This window comes from Tamandua tetradactyla, chromosome 3 (assembly GCF_023851605.1).
Source record: "Tamandua tetradactyla isolate mTamTet1 chromosome 3, mTamTet1.pri, whole genome shotgun sequence".
NCBI lineage: Eukaryota > Metazoa > Chordata > Mammalia > Pilosa > Myrmecophagidae > Tamandua > Tamandua tetradactyla.
Genome location: NC_135329.1, coordinates 146,108,355 through 146,128,372, shown reverse-complemented (window position 1 = coordinate 146,128,372; position 20,018 = coordinate 146,108,355). Strand labels below are relative to the sequence as shown.

At 35.9% G+C, this 20,018-nt stretch overlaps 1 protein-coding gene across 4 annotated transcripts in view; it reads left to right on the top strand.

The window, feature by feature from the left end:
• OLA1 (Obg like ATPase 1) overlaps positions 1-20,018 on the top strand; it is a 264,781-nt gene that overhangs the window by 192,878 nt on the left and 51,885 nt on the right. For all 4 annotated transcript variants that reach the window (XM_077154180.1, XM_077154178.1, XM_077154179.1 and 1 more), the window contains one exon: positions 9,072-9,247. In XM_077154180.1, the coding sequence (XP_077010295.1) occupies positions 9,072-9,247 (176 nt within the window). The remainder of the gene's footprint in view (positions 1-9,071; positions 9,248-20,018) is intronic.

Below are 20,018 nucleotides of genomic sequence, written 5' to 3'. Positions count from 1 at the left end.
GTGAGTGGTTCTGTTTGATTCAAACATGGGATATTCATGGGCATCAACATTCAAAAAGTTAAAACTTTAGCTTGCCCTTTAAAAAATTTAGTTTATTTCCTGAATGATGCAGAGTTCACATGGCCTTTTTGCTCACTACTCACAGTATTGAGTTTAAGGGGAAATTTGCAGTTTTTGTTAATGTCTCTTTGCATTTTTCCTCTTTACTACATTGTCCCTTGGAAAGGTATAAAAATGGATTTTCTCAGAAGCCATATTTATAACTATATCATCAGTTTCACTGTACTTTATTCCAAACAAGTCTCTATAAAGCCCTCCTGACTCAGGAATGGTAGAGATTGCTTAGAGCTGAATTCCTCCAAAGTTGCTTGGTAGATAAGGGGAAATTAAGCAATGTATTTTAAGGATAGATGTCATTTGTAATAGAAAGGAAGGCTATTTGTTTTTTAGGCCCAGCAAAGAAAGTGGACAAAAATACAGTGGACTTCAAATATGAGGAACTTTCAGGGCTTAGTGTATCTGTAGAAGACTTTGGTTTGAGTTGAGGATTTGTGGGCAGTTGTGGTGGTGAGTTTGGAAGGGTAGGTAAGAGTGGGTAAAGTTGTAGAGTTTTTTTTTTTTTTCTACTGGCATAATGTTTTAGAAGGCTTAACCTGGTTATGGAGAAAAAATGGAGATGAATTAGCAAGATGGTTGTTGTGAAGGTAAAATACAGCAAAAGCAGCCAACACAACATTGGTGATAGAGCAGACACTATTAGCTCAAAATACCATTGATTAAATTTGCCTTTTACACACTTAAAGTGTCTATTATATAATACAGACTAAGAAGTGAAAATCTTGTTGAGAGATGAATGCTAGTTCTCATTAGGTTACTTCTTTTCTGCCTACTTCTTTGGAAAAGAGTTGATGTGTGGCAGCAACTAAAAATGTAAAACCCTTGAGCAATTGAATATAATTAAATAAAGGTGTTGGCTGGGTTATAATTCATAACTTTTAAATGACTTTGAGGATTCTTTAATGGTATGGATATGTAATTATAATACAAATACAACACTAGTGACTTATGTAGGATTTTTTTGGTATTCTGTGCATTTTAAATAATTGCATTACACTGATATAAACTCCAATTTTAATATCTTTGTATGGCTTTTTTCCCTCTTTATCGCATCCTTCTTACTAATTGTTTTGCTTTTGAGTCTTTGTTTAAAAGTATTTTTAATTTAAATAAATTCCAAACAAAAATTTTAAGGTTTCCCAAAATCTGACAGACCCACTTTACTATTCTCTCCTACACTAAATATCACTTGCTTCAAGATTGAGAATAATTTTCACTAATTTTAGATTATTCCCTCAAAATCAGACACATGTACATTTTATTTTACTACACTTTTGAAAACCTTGATCAATTTTTGAATACATCAAAGGAGTTCTCTCCGTTTCTTTGTCTTGGCCATGGATTTAGTTCAGAGCCTTTCCCTGTGATGAAAGAGGCAGAGGAGAGAGGAATTGAGGGAGAAGCTAAGCAAAAGCAAATTATTCTGGCTACGTGTAGTTTTATTTTCTCTTCTAACATTAAACAATTATCCTGTAACATAAGCTGGGGATTATTTTAGGGTCTTTGCTATATAACAAAATAGGTTTTTCTTTTGAAAGTGAGTGTTGAGGACTTTAAAAGTTACTTTTGATTGCTTCATTGCTGTAAATAAGTACAGCCCACAAGTTCCAGTTGTAGCATTCCATTTATGCTTTTTAACCAAGTTAACAGTGTACATTACTAGGAAGCTATTTCCATATTTGTATGTTTGCAAAATATTTTGTTTTCTCCAGAGTTCTAGATCTATATCCATTTAAAGTAATTAAAATTCGATTGGTAGAAGCCTTTTTGCTTCAAACTCTGAAGGCTAAAGACTTAAACTACATCCTTTTTTAAGAGGGATTTATTAGCAGAATGATTTATTAGTTCTTTTGTATGTTCCAAAATTTGCCTCACTTCCTGATATCTTTAAGCAAGGCAAATGACTTTTGAAGTAAATATAATAAATCGAGATGCCCTTTTTCCTGTTTGTACCTCAAAGAAATTCATTAAAGCTACACATCTTATTTAATGCAGAGATAAATATTTCAAGTTTGAGATCCAGCTATGACTTACATTCTGTTTTTGCTCAATTGCTTTTTTTTCTTTCCCTTATTTTTTTTCTATACCCCTTACCACTCCCTTTCATTGATCACTAGCATTTCCATCTACTAAATTTATTTTAACATTTGTTCCCCCTATTATTTATTTTTAATCCATATGTTTCACTCATCTGTCCATACCGTAGATAAGGAGCATGAAGACACAGGGTTTTCACAGTCACACAGTCATGTTGCAAAGGCTATATCATTATATAATCAACTTCAAGAAACATGGCTACTGGAACACAGCTCCACATTTTCAGTCACTTCCCTCCAGCCTCTCCAATATACCTTAACTAAAAAGATGATATCTATATAATGCGTAAGGATAACCTCTTGATTCTGTTTGAAATCTCTCAAGCCATTGACACTTTATTTTGTCTTGTTTCTCTCTTCCCCCTTTTGGTCGAGAAGATTTACTCAGTCCCTTAATGTTGAGTCCCAGCTCATTCTAGGATTTCTGACCCTCGTTGCCAGGAAGGTTCACACCCCTGGGAGTCATGTCTCATGTGGAGAAGGGGAGGGCAGTGAGTTTGCTTCTTGTGTTGGCTGAGAGAGAGGCTACATCTGAGCAACAAAAGAGGTTCTCTGGGGGTGACTCTTAGGCCTAATTTTAAGTAGGCTTAGCCTATCCTTTGTGGGGTTAAGTTTCATATAAACAAACCCCAAGATTGAGGGCTCAGCCTAACATCTTTATCTATACTTACGATAAAGTCTAAATCAATTTATATAAGATTAAAAACCCAAGTCAGGTATGAAACCAAAATGTATTATTACATCAAGATCAAAGACTCTAGAACAATAAAATAAAATAATTACACAAGTATATTATAATCCTACATCATGGCACCAAAATGTTGTATGGTACATTATTTTTCACTTCTTTTTAGTTCTATTTGGTAAGCAGTAAATGTTTTGAACATCTATATTCTAATCCAGAGTTCCACCAAAATCATTAAAAGGCCCACATTCCCTTGGTTGTCCCCACTGCTTCCTTTTTAATTGTCAAAATGGAAAGTGGCTTTATCTAAATTTGGACTAGAGTTTTAAAGTGTATTTGTAAGCTTGAACTTAAACTACATTTCTGAATCAGAACATTTAGAGAATACATTTAATAGTGTTTAACTCTCCCTTTTAACCACCCCTCCCCTCGTGCAATAAAGAATTTTTGTCATGCCATTTGTGGGGAAACTGGCATTTTTCAGTACTTATGAATAAAGATACAGGTATTAAATGATTTGCTAATTCAAGTTAGTGTGCTTGTGTGTACTTTCTCTAAATAATGAGCTATTGAATTGTTAGGAAGTTGGGAACCAGAATTCTGATATAAGACAGGACTTTGCTTTGAAGAATATTTTAGAAATTTGAAAAGATAAAAATTTTTTTGAGCAGAATATCCTTGCTTTGACTTCTCACATTGTATTTAATAACTTATCTTCTACTGGTTTGGGAATGTGGGCCTTTTAATGATTTTGGTGGAACTCTGGATTAGAATATAGATGTTCAAAACGTTTATTGTTTACCAAATAAAACAAACTAAAAAGAAGTGAAAAATAATGTAGCATACAACATTTTGGTGCCATGATGTAGGATTATAATATACTTGTGTAATTATTTTATTTTATTGTTCTAGAGTCTTTGATCTTGATGTAATAATACATTTTGGTTTCATACCTGACTTGGGCTTTTAATCTTATATAAATTGATTTTGACTTTATCGTAAGTATAGATAAAGATGTTAGCCTGAAACCTTGTCATGATCTCTGTCTCTCTTTTTTCTCTTCTTCTCCCTCCCTATTTCACCTCCCCCTAATGTTTTTTACCAGTTGACATTTGTCTTGGTTCTCGCTATTCATCCTTTTTTTCATATCGCCCATCTGTATCCAAGTGCAGTTCTTTATCACCATATATGGAGTACAAAAATTCCCCTTCAGTTAGTTCCCTACTTTTGATTAATCTATCTAAATGCTGTTTTCCATTTGTTATTCACTAATATAGGAACCATTGTGGGTTCCCCTACTGACTAATTGATGAGATCCAGATTTACCCTGACATTTATTTGATCTTCCCTGTCCTCCACCTCTGCCTGATAGAAATTTTTGTCTTCAACTGCTCTCCAGTACAATTTCTCATCATGGTCAGCTCTCCAATATGCTTTCTTCATTTTGTTTGTTTTTTTTTATATGGGCAGGTACCAGGAATTGAACCTGGGTCTCCGGAATGGCAGGCAGGAACTCTGCCGGTTGAGCCACTGTGGCCTGCCCACCTTCTTCATTTTAACCTTTTATTTTTTTGTTTGATGCTTTTTCCTTTACTTATCATACCTATCTTTATCTTCTTTACCTGTACTATTTTTTTTCTATATGTACAGGCTTGCTAATTATTTATTAGTAGCTATACTTATATTTAAAGGCCAAAATATTGTTCTGCCTTCCTGATAGGTTAGATTTGTTTTCCCAACCAGATTGTCCAGTCATAGAGAAGGAGGGCCTATTATTTTGGTTTTTGTTTTTAATTCTCACAAAACTGAACAAATTGTTAGACATAAAAGCACACTTCCTTCAGTTAGAGAACTTATATTAGTAAGACATATTGTGTTTTGCCTATATGTTAAGGGGGTGACAATTTATGTATTGATTTATTTACTAAGACATTTTTTTGTCTCTGCATTATACAGTGGTAGAAGATGGAAAAAGCATTAATTCAGATAGGTGCATATTGACCACATAAGAATCTTCATATTTCCAAGGAAACTCTAGATATTTGGAATATCAAGGTTTTTATGAGAGGTGATTTATAACATACTGCTGTGAAGACTTCAGTACATCCTGTGTTTTAAAATCCATTTTTACATTTGGCTAGCAGTGCTTTTCTTCTGAAAACTGAATACAGCTCAAACCTAGTAATAATATAGCAAAGGAATTCACTGAAGTCCTTATTTCCAAAGTACATTTTTATTGCTAAAGTTTTTCACAGCTAGATTTAGCATCCTAAAGAGAATATAGAGTTACCCTTTTTTGCTCAAATGTTTATAGAATAAGACAGGCTTTGAGTGAATGAGTGAATGGATTGATCAATCTTCAGTACATTTGTAATCACTGAAAATAGCTCACTATATTGATATTGCCACAATACCAAGAAATAAATATCATGCAGAGTATATGTTACCATATGAATTTTTGTTGTCTCACCAAATCACTTATTACCTCTGTGTTTTGATTGGCCCTCAGTAAGGGGAGAACACATGTTATAAAAGTCACAACCTTAGTATAAGCATTGACATTTGCATTTGTTCTCTTAGTGGATAGCTTTTATATTTGAACAATTACATTACTAATTTAAAAGGTGTTTGGGGGTTTCTTTTCATTTTATTTTATTTTACCTCAGTGTATACTGGAGCCACATCAATTTAAACTCCACCTATATCCTCCTGCTTTGCTGTGATCCGCCCACACTGGTTTTATTGCTATTTTTGAAACACTGCAGGCTTGTTCCAAATTTAGGACTTTTATATTTGTTAGAATCCTCTTCTCCTAGATCTTCACATTTCTTCCTCATTCTGGCCATTCTAGTTTCAACTCAAGTGTTATCATCTCAGAGAGGCTCCCTGACTGTCTAGTCAGGATAGCTAAACATACATGCATGCCCTTCTATCACATTACCCTATTTTATACAAAACAGTACCAGATAAAGTTTTTAAAAATCAGATAACACCCTGTCATCAAAATGATGGTTAATATTTTTCAGACATTTCTGTTTACAAAAGTCATTTTATACATGCTGATCCAAATTTAATGCAAAGAGAACTACAGTTTTATTATTATTTTTTTTAGCTTTCGGAAGATGAGGACTGCTGTGTTTATTTTAAAAAAACAAAAAACAAAGATCGATTAATAAATATAAGGCTTTAAACACCAACCAGCATCAAACTGAGACTTTTTCCTTGACTTAATTAAAAAGATGGAAAGAGATCTGAAATGGAAATAACTTTGTCATTAGACAATTCAGTCTTATTTAGTGTAGCCTAAAGTCATCTTTACCAGTGCACCTCTGGAGAGACAGCTGTTTAGGTAGTATAAAAATGAAAGAAATTACTTTGGTCATAGAGTAGTGTCACTGTACTTACTAGTGAACTATTAAAAATTAGTGAAGGGGGGCAAAATCTATAATATAAACTCTCAGAATTTTTTTATCCTGTCTGTCCTTATGTAAATTAAGTAACATGAAACTTCATTAATCAGAGTTAAGGTATGAGTATATTGAATATATTGTTATGGAATTCTTTTAAGTTACTAATTCCTACATCATTTTTAAAAAAGCGCCTATACCCTCCATTACTGAAAGAGTTCTTTCTATATGTTGGGCACTCTGCTAAATAATTTGTACACATTATGTGATTTAATCATCCTGTTCTCTGAAAGAAAGAAGTATCCTCATTTTAAAGATGGGAAAACTGAGATCATGAGATTAAGTAACTTGTCTAAGATTCTATGATCATTAAGTGTGTCTGACTTTAAAGCCCATATTCTTGATCACTAAATGTTGTACTGAAAATGACAAGTTGTGAAGGGATGCTATAACATAAGTCTTGGGTGAAGTCTGTTGGCCCAGGGGCATGGGTATGTCTTTGAAAAGTAATTCCTAATCTTTTGGCACTAAAAAATGAGGAATTTTCCAGATGGTCACCAAATTGTATAGAATCTTAAATTTTACAACTGTTTTAGGTCTTATTTAATTACAAAACTGTTGAATTTTTCAAAGTATAGCTCCAGTGTTCCCGTCACTTAATTTTTACTCTGGATTTTTTGCAACATTGATCTTCAAAAATAGATTTAAATTCTTCCCATAGCATGTTACACCTCACATATGAATGAATATAGTAATAATCCTTGCAAGTTCTCAGTATGCTAACCTTCGAGCATGGTAGCAGCAATATAATCTAGAGTATATAGAGTCTGGTTTGAGTTGTTTTTTTTCTTCTTCTTCTTGTAGTAGAGGGAATGAATTAGTGATGATTTATCCAGTCATATCTCCTTTTCTGGACTAATCCTTAGCTGACTCTCATCAAGGGACAATCTAGAGGATGGTTTGACAATTATAAAATATCCAGATGATACCCTTTCTCCCCTCTTTATTCTAGGTTTTCTCTTTGAAAAAGAGATTGTTAGAGAGCTTTGTTTTCTTTCCTCCCAGAAGAATTGTAATTACTAACTTCCTCCCTGTTATCCACTTGATTAAAATTAGGGGTCATAATTAAGAAATTGCCATTTAAAACTTGTTAATGTATTTACTGTAGGGATGTTGTTGAGGACATCACTTACTATAGTTAATCTTGGCTTCTACATGAAGCCTACCATATAGTTATTTTTTACCTAAGCATCAGAGAACACTTAGTTATTTCTGTAAGTGACCATGTTTCTTTTTTTGTTTTAGCTTCCAGAAAGCTATCTTTTATTTTTTTACTTTTCTATTTTATTGCACCATTTGTGTAAGATGCCTCACATGGTCAGAAGAAGTAAATAGTACTACGCATCCAGGGAGACTTCTTTCATACTTTCCAAAGATTAAAAAAATTTACCTAAACCACTATATGTTTAGTGTATAAGATATAACGTACCTCCTCATTTCTTGGAAGTTTTGTTTCTCTGAATTTGACATTATATAATACATGAGCTGTATGCCAAGAATACTTAAATATTACTTTAATGACTTGTTTTAATTGCAGTAATATGCTTATGAATACTTCCACATTAAAATACAAACCTAATCATTTTTAATTCTGGGAAATTATGTTAAAAACTTACTGTAACCTGCAGTGAGAATATCTTGGTCTATCTAACAGTGAGCTATGTTTACTGTTTCTTTTATTAAACTCAAACTGTTTCTCATGATTTTTATGATACATCTATCTAAAATAATTGATATTTTGTTTGAAAACAACTTATTTTGGGAATGTAATCTAATTGATAATTTTAATGAAATTAATTTGTTTATAAGTGTGTTTGTGATTATGTCATTGCTTTCTCTTTATAACTTTTCTTTATTTGTTCATTTTTTGATACTCTTCTTTATCTGGTAATTTGAGTAAATCCCAGTTGAATTATGTTGCCACATTATGTCTTCAAAAGGGCATAAAGTCAGTACACATGCTTCAGTAATATCTGGTTGTTTTACCCTTATGTTTCTAGTTGGCAATTTGAAATTATGGCTTCAACTGCACTTTAAATATGTGATAATAGCATGTGTTTCTAATAAGGGCCAGCACCATTTTGTTCGGATAGTGTGAATGGTTGTCACTCATATATGACAAATGCACCTTCATCTGCGTCTTTGATAGTCCCCTAAAAACCATACCCTCAAATCAGACCGATGAAATTAGCTGCTGTGTAAATTGTGTGTCTGAGTGGTTCATTATCTAATCACCGTCAGAACCACAGTGATAAAGTAGATTGAAGCAGGGAAGAGGTCTGCCAGATGATTTCAGACCTTCCTCTCCTCTCTCCCGCCCCCTCCGTGTCTCTAAATCTAGTTTCCCTTGGAAACCCTAAGTGCAGTTTAGAACTTCAGGCTTTCATGCCTAGCATTTAGTATATTTTATAGTACCAGATTTGGAAATGCTGGTAGTCCTGGAACATAATTTTCCTTCTGTGAAGACCATAATTTTATTTATTTGCATTGGTTTTTGAAATGGTGAGACTCTTGCACTGCCATTTTGTTGCTGGTATCCAAAATATTACTAAATGGGGAAAAAATACCGTGTCCTATATGCGAAGGATTCAGAATGATTTGTTGACTATAGTTATATGTTAACTTTATGGTACTTTCGCTAGTACTCAATGATTAATGACCCCATGTATTGTTTTTTATTGAATTGCTTCCTTTAATTCATTTTAGGTGCTTTTGAAGATGATGATATCACGCATGTTGAAGGAAGTGTAGATCCTATTCGAGATATAGAAATAATACATGAAGAGCTTCAGCTTAAAGATGAGGAAATGATTGGGCCCATTATAGATAAACTAGAAAAGGTGGCTGTGAGAGGAGGAGATAAAAAACTAAAACCAGAATATGTAAGTAAAAATTTACAGCTTCTCTAGATACTTGAGTTCATTTTTCTACATTAAATATAATTTTAAATGAAGCGTATAAGCTATCTAATATTATGATGGAATTTTAGTTGATAAGAATCCAGTGTCATTTTTGTTAAACTGTTGAAATTCTATTTTCTTCTGCCAACCCAGGGACATGGTGACATGCTACTTAAGGTGTTTTGAGCAAGCCACATATAGCAGCAACATTAAGTTTTTATTTGGTTACCATTCAGATCCCAAGTTTTGGGTTTAGAGAAGTATGATTTTATGATGCAAAATTTATTGGGCTTAGACAAATGACTGAATATAAAAGTTTCAGAAATAAGAAGATGTGATTAATACATGGAATTGATCTTCCATGGGGGAGGAAAGTGACTCAATGAATATTCTATTAATAAAATAATTAGGTAATTTTAATCATTTATGGAGGGAAAACCTATCATTTTAGCATTCATATGTGTTTTTTAGAAATTCATGCATTATGAGCAACATTGTAATGTTTCGAAATAATTTTTGAAGTTTGTAGTTTAAATATGGTTACATTGTATTTTACATTAGAAAAGCAATGGCTTAACTGTGTATTTTCACATTTATTAAAATCTTCCATTAAATGTTCTTGCTTTTTATACTTCTTTTTTATGGGAAATATTTTCTTTCCTTTAAAATTTTCATATATTTTTAATGCATGTGTTTATTTAATTTTCTCAGTTCTAAAAACTGATTATCCCATCTTTCCCCCTTCCTTATTTATTAATTTTGGAAATTTCACAGGTGGTTAAGGAACACTACATTATTAGGCAGAAATCAATTACAGAATCAACTCTAAACCTAGGCATGTTATCAATAAATTATGGTTGAAAGTGTCCTAGATTTGAAATAGGGAGATCTGTATTGTGAGTTCCTTGGTAATGTGTAACAAACTTAGCGTTCTGTTATTTCTTACTCAGATAGACTAGAGAAAAGAGAAAGATTTGTCTGAGAAATTGTACCAGATACAGGAAGGAAAAAAGGCATAAAAGTGTGAATATGAAAAACATTTCCCTTTTGAGAGGAGAAAGATGTTAAGATTGAAATCAGTTCCTTTGCCCCAAACAGCATGGTTACTGATTTGAATAAGTACTTATGCAATTGTTCCTAAGTTCATTAAAATTTACTGACATCTGTAAATGCCTTTCAGAAACATTAAGTACCCTAAAAATGAATTTTTTATTTTGCATTTAGTTGAAATGGGACAAAGGGGCATCATGCACTTCTGAAATTTTTGAGCTACTATATCCTAGCTTTTCTTCTCAAAGGAAACCAGAATGTTGAGTGCTGTTGTTCCTTGTAAAAACATTTTATTCTCATTTCTAACCATTTTTAATGCTTTTACATTCCTGTATGAGATTTAAATGCTTTTACATTCCTATATGAGATTTAAAAGCATAGCTTGGACTTGTTACAGAGAAATCTAAACACCTTCTCCCTGCTCATTTTCCCCTTCACTGTTGAGCTCTTCTGGATAGATAGAAAACACTATAGCCTAATACTGTCATTTCCAAAACTTGTAATTATCCCATGTTTTCTTCTCCTCATACTAGATTAAGCTGCTTCAGAATAAACCATACAGTACTGTTTTTTAACCTTTTTTTATTATCACCCCCCACCAAGGGAAAAAGGAATTAAATTTACATTAAATTAATTTACTTTCTCCCTGAGAGAAATTAAATATTAATTAGTGAAATTGTTTCTAATAGAGTTAAGCTTTGGAAAGCCACAAACCATTGTAATCTTAAGATTTTTTTCTGCCACCAAGAACTATTTTTTGTCCTACTAAGGCAATATTTAGAATGCATGTTATAGATTATCTTAGAGCAAACCCAAGTTTATGGTGAGTATGATGTTTTAGTTTGCTAAATGCTGCTGGATTGCAACATACCAGATATGGAATGGTTTTTAAAAAGGGGATTAATTAAGTTATACATTTACAGTTCTAAGGCCATAAAAAAATGTTCAAACTAAGGCATCCAGAGAAAGATTCTGTTGTAGTTTGCTAGCTGCCAGAATGCAATATACCAGAAATAGAATGGCTTTTGAGGGGGAATTCATTTAGTTGCAAGTTTATAGTTCTAAGGCCATGAAAATGTCTAAATTGAAGTGAGTCTATAAAAATGTCCAAATTAAGGCACCAGCAAGAGGTTACCTTCACTCAAGAAAGGCCAATGAAGTTCAGGGTTTCTCTGGCAACTGGAAGGGCACGTGGCAAACATAGCGACATGTGCTAACTTTCTCTTCAGGCTTCCTGTTTCATGAAACTCCCCTGGGGATATTTTCCTTCATCATCTCCAAAGGTCTCTGGCTACATGGGCTCTGATCCTCATCTCTCTAGTGGCTCTAAAAAGTGACTCTCTCCAAAATGCTTACTCTTTTAAAGAATTCCAGTAAACTAATCAAGACCCACATGGAATGGGTGTGGTCACAACTCCATGAAGCCATCTAATCAAAAGTTACCAGCACAGTTGAGTGGGTCACATCTCCATGGAGATTATCTAAAAGCTCTCACCCAGCAATAATGAATAAGGATTAAAGGACATGGCCTTTCTGGGGTCCACAAATTCAAACGAGCACAGAAACCTTTACTCAAGGCGTAAGGCACATGTCTGTCACATGGGAACGCAGGTGGCCGGCATCTGCTGGTCCTTGTTCCCAGTTCTGTTGCTTCCAGCCTCTGATTCCAGTGGCTTCCTCTATCAGTGTCTGACTTAGCTGCTCTTGGGAGCAGAATTCTGGGTTTCATCTCTTAGTTTAACATCTCCCAGGGCTGGAGATTTCTTCTCTTCAGGTTCTGGCTCTTTCTGTGAGTCCTTGCTTAGCACCCAGGCTATGATTGATGGCACTCCAAGCATCTCTAAATGTTGGCATCTCTTTCGGCTCTGAAACAACTGTGCTCTCTCCAAATTGTCTCTCCTTTTAACAGACTCCAGTAAACTAATCAGAGCCCATCTTGAATGGGCGGGGTCACATCTCCATCTAATCAAAAGACCACACCCACAATTGGGCATGCCACATCTCCATGGAAGTAATGCAATCAAAGGCTGCACCCACAATTGAGCAGATCAGTCTGCATGGAAACAGTCTAATCAAAGGTTTCCATGCTAGAATATTGAATCACAATTAAAGGATAGGCCTTTTCTGGAGTATACAACACTTTTAAACTAGCACATATGATAAAACAGATGGCTTTTTAGAATTTTTCTTTTCAGTTTATTGTTATCAAAAACAGATCTCTGGCTCAATTTGGGAAGAATTAACATGTTTACAATATTTACTCTTTATAAACATCTTATGTTTCTATTTGTTGAGCCAGACACTGTTGAACACTTTTCACATTATCTAATTTAAACCTCACAACTACTATTGATTAATATATTTTTCTCATTAATTTGTGAAAATTATTTATCTTTTCTGTATACTACTCCTTTGTTGTAAAGGGATATCTTACAACACCTGTGGCTTTTCTTTTTACTCTTTATATGGTATCTTCTGATGACCAGGTACTTTCTATGTCTTAAGAAGTCTTTCTTACCATCATGATGATCTCCTGTCTTCCAGAAGATTTATTGTTGTACCTTTCACATTTAATTCATTAACCTACCTGGAATTAATTTTTTGTAAATGGTGTGAGGTAAGCATTTTTTTTTCCATATGGAAAACCAGTCTAGCACCACTTACTGAAAAACAAACTGCCCTTTCCCTGTTCTAGTGAAGTGTCATTATTGGCATGTCTGTCATAAACTATCAGACTGCTGGCCCTGGATTAAAGCAGCCCAAAACAAGGAAGAGTCCTATCTCTGTTGAGGGATGATGGTGATGAAGGGGATAATGGAATAGGGAATTGATATTTCATTGAGTCTTTGGCCTCAGATCTCTTCAGCACCTTGTTTCTGTACTTCACCTCAACCCCAACTGTCCCCAGTCTCTAGCTTAATTCAAGGGCACTTAAAATGTGGTCTTCAGATAAGCAGCATCACCATCACCTGGGAGTTTGTTAGAAAAGCAAGTTACAGATCTACTAAATCAGTATTTCTGGGAATGGGAACAAGAATCTGTGTTTGAACCAACTCCTCAAGTGATTCTTATGCTTGCTAAAGTTTGAGAGTCACTGCTCTAGATCAGCCAATACCATTAGAGGCAGAAATGATTTAGGCACCTCACTGCTAAACACCACCTCTTCCCCCCCCCCCCCTTTATTAGTCTGGGTAATGCCTCACTATCTTATTAGGTCTTCAGTACTATTAGGAAGACATTTTCTATATTTAAACCTGTTTTATTGTTGTAATTGTTGTCTTTAGAGAGGGGTTTACTCTAAATCACTTAGTCTATCATTAAAGAAGTGGAAATCTCCTGGGTATAATTTTACCAACAATTGCTTGATACCATAGTATAAATATGGGATAGGAAACCGATGTTCACAAGTGGAAGATGTTTAATATTTTCTAAGTAGTTGGTTTATTAGTGATTATTTTTATGACTACTTTTGCCTTTAAAAAGCAAATCATGGAAATATTTATAACATAATTCGGTATTTTACTTAGAATCAAAAGAAGTTAGGAAATACACTCAATGTTTTAACAGTAATTATAGATGGAAGGGGAAATGGATGTGGGACGGAGAGTGAATGGGCACTTTGACTGTTTACTCTCTAAACTTCTGTTGTTTTTTCACATCAGTATATTATTTTTATACTGAAACTTTTTGAATTTATTAAAAAAAAATCTACAGCAATTATTGCCTTTGGATTGTCTCAAAAAAAAAAAAAAGAGTTAACTGCATATATGTTGTCCTTAAATGTTTCTGACCTGTGTTCATCAACCTATAACTTTGACTTTGAGCTAGATAAAGATTTTTGAAGTTTCTGACTGAAGGTGGGAAAGGGACATGGTAGAAGTTGTGACACTTGAAGATAAATCATAGGCTTTAGAATCAACTCCATCTTTGCTAATCTAAAAAATATGATAAGCAGTTATATTAGTCAAGGTTTTCCAGAGAAACAAAACCAATGAGATATATATATATATGTAAATATTTTGAGATTTATTACAGAACTTGACTGATAAGGCCATGGGGATTGACAGATCCAAATTTCATGTCAGGCCACAAATTGGGAATTCCAGTGAAGGTTTAGATGAATTCCCCCAGGAAAAGCTGGCTGGCTGAAAGAAAGGATAGAAAATCTTCTTTCTGCTAAAGTCATCAGTTCTCTCCAAGACCTTCAACTGATTGGATGAGACTTCTTCTATTGCTGAAGGCAGTTCCCTTTCTTGATTTTAGGTGTAATCATCCATAGGTACAGTCAACTGACTAAGGATTTAAATCCATGAAATACCCTCACAATAACAATCGAGCTAGTGCTTGCTTCACCAATCAACTGAACACCATAGCCTAGACAGTTGACACATGAACCTAACCATTATAGTCTACCCCTCATCAACTTGACACTCAGACATTCCCTTGAATCATATTTAAACCCTAAATAAAAACAATCACAGCCATATTTTGCCTACAATAATTCAACTGCCCTGCGTATAACCAAAAACACTCTAAACCTCCTCCCAAAAGAGAATGCAAATCCTTGGGAAATATTCATTCTTAAAATTGAGATGCTGTAACTTAAATACTATGACATAAAGTTAATACAACTTATAAGAAAAGAAAATAAGGAAGAAAATAAAGATATTTGGTTTATGTATATACAAAAACATTCATAACAAAACAAAACATATTCGTAACCATTATAGTCCTCATTTCTGCAACTGCATACATGAACATAGCTCATAACTACCTTCTTCCACTCCCCGTTGCATATTCCCTCTACCCTCGATAAGCATCTCAGCCTGTCTAGGTTTTTTGTCTGGTAGAGTGACTCAGACCTTCATTCCTGAGGAGTCTACACAATTTGAGCTTGCTTGCCTTGATTGGGTTATTGCAGTTTTCCAGACTTTTATCACAGGGCATAATAGTGCAAGAGACACCGTAAGGAATCTCCTGTACTCCAGGCAAACTCTTCTTTACAGAAAGTAGTAGTCCTATGTCCCCTAGATAATCAGAATCAATCATCCCAACCAGTACAGTAATTCCCTTCATTGCCTGTTGATTCAGAGACACTAAGGAGCCCAAAGTAGCTGGGTGGCAATCTTAACTTCCACTTCAGTGGAATCATTGTTGTGTCCTGGTGGAAGCACTCTTCCTTTTGGAACTAAGATTTGTTGACCAGCAGAGCTTAAGGTCATGGGACAAGAAGTAAAAATCTTTCTAGAGGACCATTAGAGGTAACAGTGAGTGGGGCCACTCTCATTTCTGTCACTTGATTCCTGGACCCATAAATCCTGGCTCTGGGAGGAACAGCACTATAGAGCAGACACTGATTTAGAATATTTACAGTCTCATGGAAAATATTGACCCAGCCCTGCAAGGTGTTATGATCTAGTTGGTGTCCTAATTGAGTCTTCAAAAAGCCATTCCACCATTTTGTCAATCCAGTTGGTTCAAGACAATGGGGAGCATGATAAAACCAGTGAATTCCATGAGCATGAGCCCATTCCTGCACTTCATTTTCTGTGACGTGGCCTTCTTGATCAGAAGCAATGCTGTATACAATACCATGAGGGTAGATAGGATATTCTGTAAGTCCATGGATGCTGGTTTTGACAGAAGCATTATATATGCAGGGAATGCAAATTTGTAAGTAAAAACAAAATGCTATCCCTTCCATGACAGAAGTGGTCCAGTGTAATCAACTTACCACAGCTAACAGGCTGTGCTTACATTTCTGGGCCTGAGTGTTGGTCTCTGCTGCTGCCACCAGGTAACAAGTTGATCACCTCAGGGAATGGTGCCATTTTGGGGACTGAGTGTGGGTCTCTGCTGCTGGCAGATTGGGCACTCAGCAGTTGCTGTAACAGGTTGGCCTCAGTGAGTGGAAGTCCATGTTGCAGAACTCATACATAATCTCCATCCCTACCACCTTGGCCTCTTTGCTTATGAGACCATTGGGCAATGAAAGGAATGGTTAGGGAAAGAGGCCAACTGGTATCCTTGGAACAGGTCATTTAACTTGATCATTAAAATCCTCTTCTGCTGAAGTCACCCTCTGATGAATATTCACATGAAACACAAATGGCTTCATGTTTTTCATCCATTCAGAAATATCTATCCACATACCTTTTTCCCCAGACTACATTTGATACCAGTTTTCCATTATGTTTCTTCCAAGTCCGTGGCCATTTCTCCTTCCAAGTGAAATGAACAACTAGGTACACTGTTCCCAATTTCTGCCCACTGGGAGGATTTTCCTTCACCACTTTCTGAATGTCCCAGAAAGAGACTATACAGCTGTCACTTTTAGGTGGTACCTGTTTATTGTGCAGAACCATCTATAAACCTGGCCTGAGTTTTCTCTTCCTCAGTCAGCTGATCATAGGGAAATGCCCAAGAGGCCATAGCTGTGTACTGGGAAAGAGAAGGTAATGTGGTAGGAGTGAGAGCTGTGGGCATTTGGGTCACTTCCTCATGTAACTTTCTTGTGCTTTTGGGGCCTGATGAAGACTGTTTTTGTATATACCACTTCCATTTGGTGATGTAGTGCAGCTGTACATGCTCAGGTTTATGGCTTTGGTGGCTCACACAACACCTAGTTCATGATGGGCAATCCAGATCTCATAGTAACTTGGTGGCCCTTGGTAAAGCATTTGGTTTCTACTAAGGTCCAGTAGCAGGCCAAAAACTGTTTCTCAAAAAGAGCGTAATCTGCAGAGAATGACAGATGTTAATTCTAAAATCCTAAGGGTCTACTCTGTGATTCTACTTTAGGGGTCTGCCAAAAGCTATCTCTATTTGCCACTGAAACTTCAAGCAGTGCTGGATCTTCTGGGTTATATGGCCTTAATAGCAGATCACTTTGCATGGCAGCTTGAACCTGTTATAGGGACTCTTCAGTCCAGTCCCCACTCAAAACTAGCAGTCTTTCAGATCACTTAGTAAATGGGATAGAGAAGTACACCCATTTGAGGAACATGTTGCCTTCAAAGAACAAAGAGGTCAGCTAGGTACTTTGTCTCATTTTTGGTTGTAGGAAGGTCCAAATGGAACAGCTTATCCTTTTCCTTATAAGGGACACTTCAGTACCTACACCGTTGGATGCCTAGAAATTTCACTGAGGTGGAAGGCCCCAGAATATTTGTTGGATTTATTTCCTACTCTCTGACACTGTAATGTCTTACTAATAAATCTAGTCTTTACTTCTTGTTCTCTGGGTCTAATCAATATAACATTATTGGTATAATGGACTAGTGTGATGTTTTGTGGAAGGGAAAGATGATCAAGGTCTCTGCAGACAGATTATGACATAGAACTGTAGAGTTCACATCCCCTTAAGGTAAAACAGTGAAGGTTTATTGCTGGTCTTGCCAGCTGAAAGCAAACTGTTTCTGGTAGTCTTTACTAACAGATATTAAGAAAGAAATATTTGCAGACCAATGGTTGCACACCAGTTGTCAGGGGATATATTGATTTGCTCAAGCAATGATTTCCATCTAGAATAGCAGCTGCAATTGAATTACCACCTGATTATGTTTACAGTAATCCACTACCATCCTCTAAAGTCCATCTGTTTTCTGCACATACCAAATAAAATTGAATTGGAATGTGGTGGCAATCACCACCCCCAAGTGCATTCTTTAAGTGTACCACTTTCATGGTGGCACTAATCTCTCCAGGAATCCACTATTGTTTTTGATTTACTATTTTACTAGGTAGAGGTGGTTCTAATGGCTTCTACTTGGCCTTTCTTACTGTAATAGCCCTCACTCTTAAGTCAAGGAACCAGTGTGGAATTCTGCTGGTGACTGAATAAGTCTGTTCCAATTATGCATTCCAGAACCAAAAAGAAATACCCACAGAATAGGTTTGGGGACCCACTTGAGTGGGACCTGAGCTAAGTTGAGACAGACCTGAACTAAAACTGCATTGATCACCTGACCTACATAAGCCACTAGTCTTACTGCTGGGCCACAGTAATCTTTTGGGTGTCCTGGAATTAATGTCAGTACTGAGCCAGTCTCTAATAATCCCCAAAATATCTGATCATTTCCATTTCTTGAATGCAGTCACCCTGTTAAAAGACCATTTAGGGAAGGCTGGGAGGAAGATTAACAGTATGAATTTTTGGCAGTGTAACAGGGTCCTTCCCCAAGGGGACCCCAGCCTTCCCTTCATTCAAGGACTTTTGAGTCTGTAAACTGTCTGAAGTCTGGGAATTAATTAAGAGGCCATGACTCTCTCTCTTTGTGATTCCCGATCACTTGATCTAGAACTCTTCTGCCTATACATATCAAATAAGAATTTAGCAGACTGCCCATCTGTTTCACCTAAAAGTGTTTTCCATAGGTCTGTGAGTATCCTGATTTCTGCTTTGACGCTGCTGTCTTTTATGGTAGCCATGGCCACCTTGTCTTTGGTGACTAAGTGCTGCCACTTGGCTCCTGGCAACCTGAGATCCAGTCATCTCCATTGTATTTAAGGATCCAAGTCAGTGTCAGCAGTTTCCATAGTAGTGTCTGACCTATAGCAAATTGCAACCAAGGAACTCTTTAAGGATGAGAGAGTTGCTCTCACAAATTTACTCTTCAGAGTTCCTGGGGTGAGAAAGCAGGTCTTACATGATAAATTCTTTCTAATCTAACATCTTAATTTCTTTCACCTTTTGGATTCCCTCATCTACATTATACCGGACAGTTCTTACATTTTGACTTTAAGTAACATGTGCCATCTTTTGGTCCATGCTTTAGCAAATCACCCAAACGTTGGGTTAGAGCCCTTTCTAACCTCTCCAGCTACAACACTGAATCCAGAATCTCTACTTAGTGGGCCCATATCAAGACATTCATTCAGCCTGATCCAACTTTATATTCTTTCCCCCATTATCCCACACATATTCCCCTGATTTCTGTTTATATAAATTGGAAAAATCATGGAGTTCTTTTGGAGAATAGTGCACCTCCCCATGCACTTTATACCTCTCTTTTTAGGCCCTGTTGAGACTTCAGTCTTGTTATAGATCTGGAAGAAAAGAGGGGTTGTGGGTATGGTCATGAAAAGAATTAGACGTGTCTTGCAAGCCACCAACCTCAGGACATTCCATTACGGTTCATCTGGTGAAACTGGGTTAATTTCTTCAGATAGAGGTGTGAGGGCTGTTTTCTCAGGAGAGGCAGGTAAAGCAAGATTAATCTCTTTCAGGTAGAGGTAGGATGGCTGATTCTGCAGGCCTGTCTGGAGGTAGAGTGCTGCTTCCTCAGGACAGACAATAACAGGGCTTATCTGTCAAAGACGACTCAACAGATACTAGAGTTTCAATGGTCACATCATCATCATTATCAACCTATATGTCCCCATTCCACTTTTCAGGATCCCATTCCTGAAATTCCTCAAACTTTTAACAATACACACCCTGCAAGATTGAGAATTCAATTACATTGTAATTCAGTCACTAACTCAATGATACTATGCGTCTGTTTTTTCAGAATTCTTAGGTCTGTGGCTACAAGAAATGAGTTTCTTTCAGGACATGTAGAAACTCTGAAGTCCTCATGCAATACTTGGTCTGGGAATTTGAAGCTTCTATAGCATCCCTTTCTTTCACAACTATATCCATTGTATTGTATTTGGAGTAACCAGCCAATATCATTGTACTTTTTAGTGCCACAAAACTTTG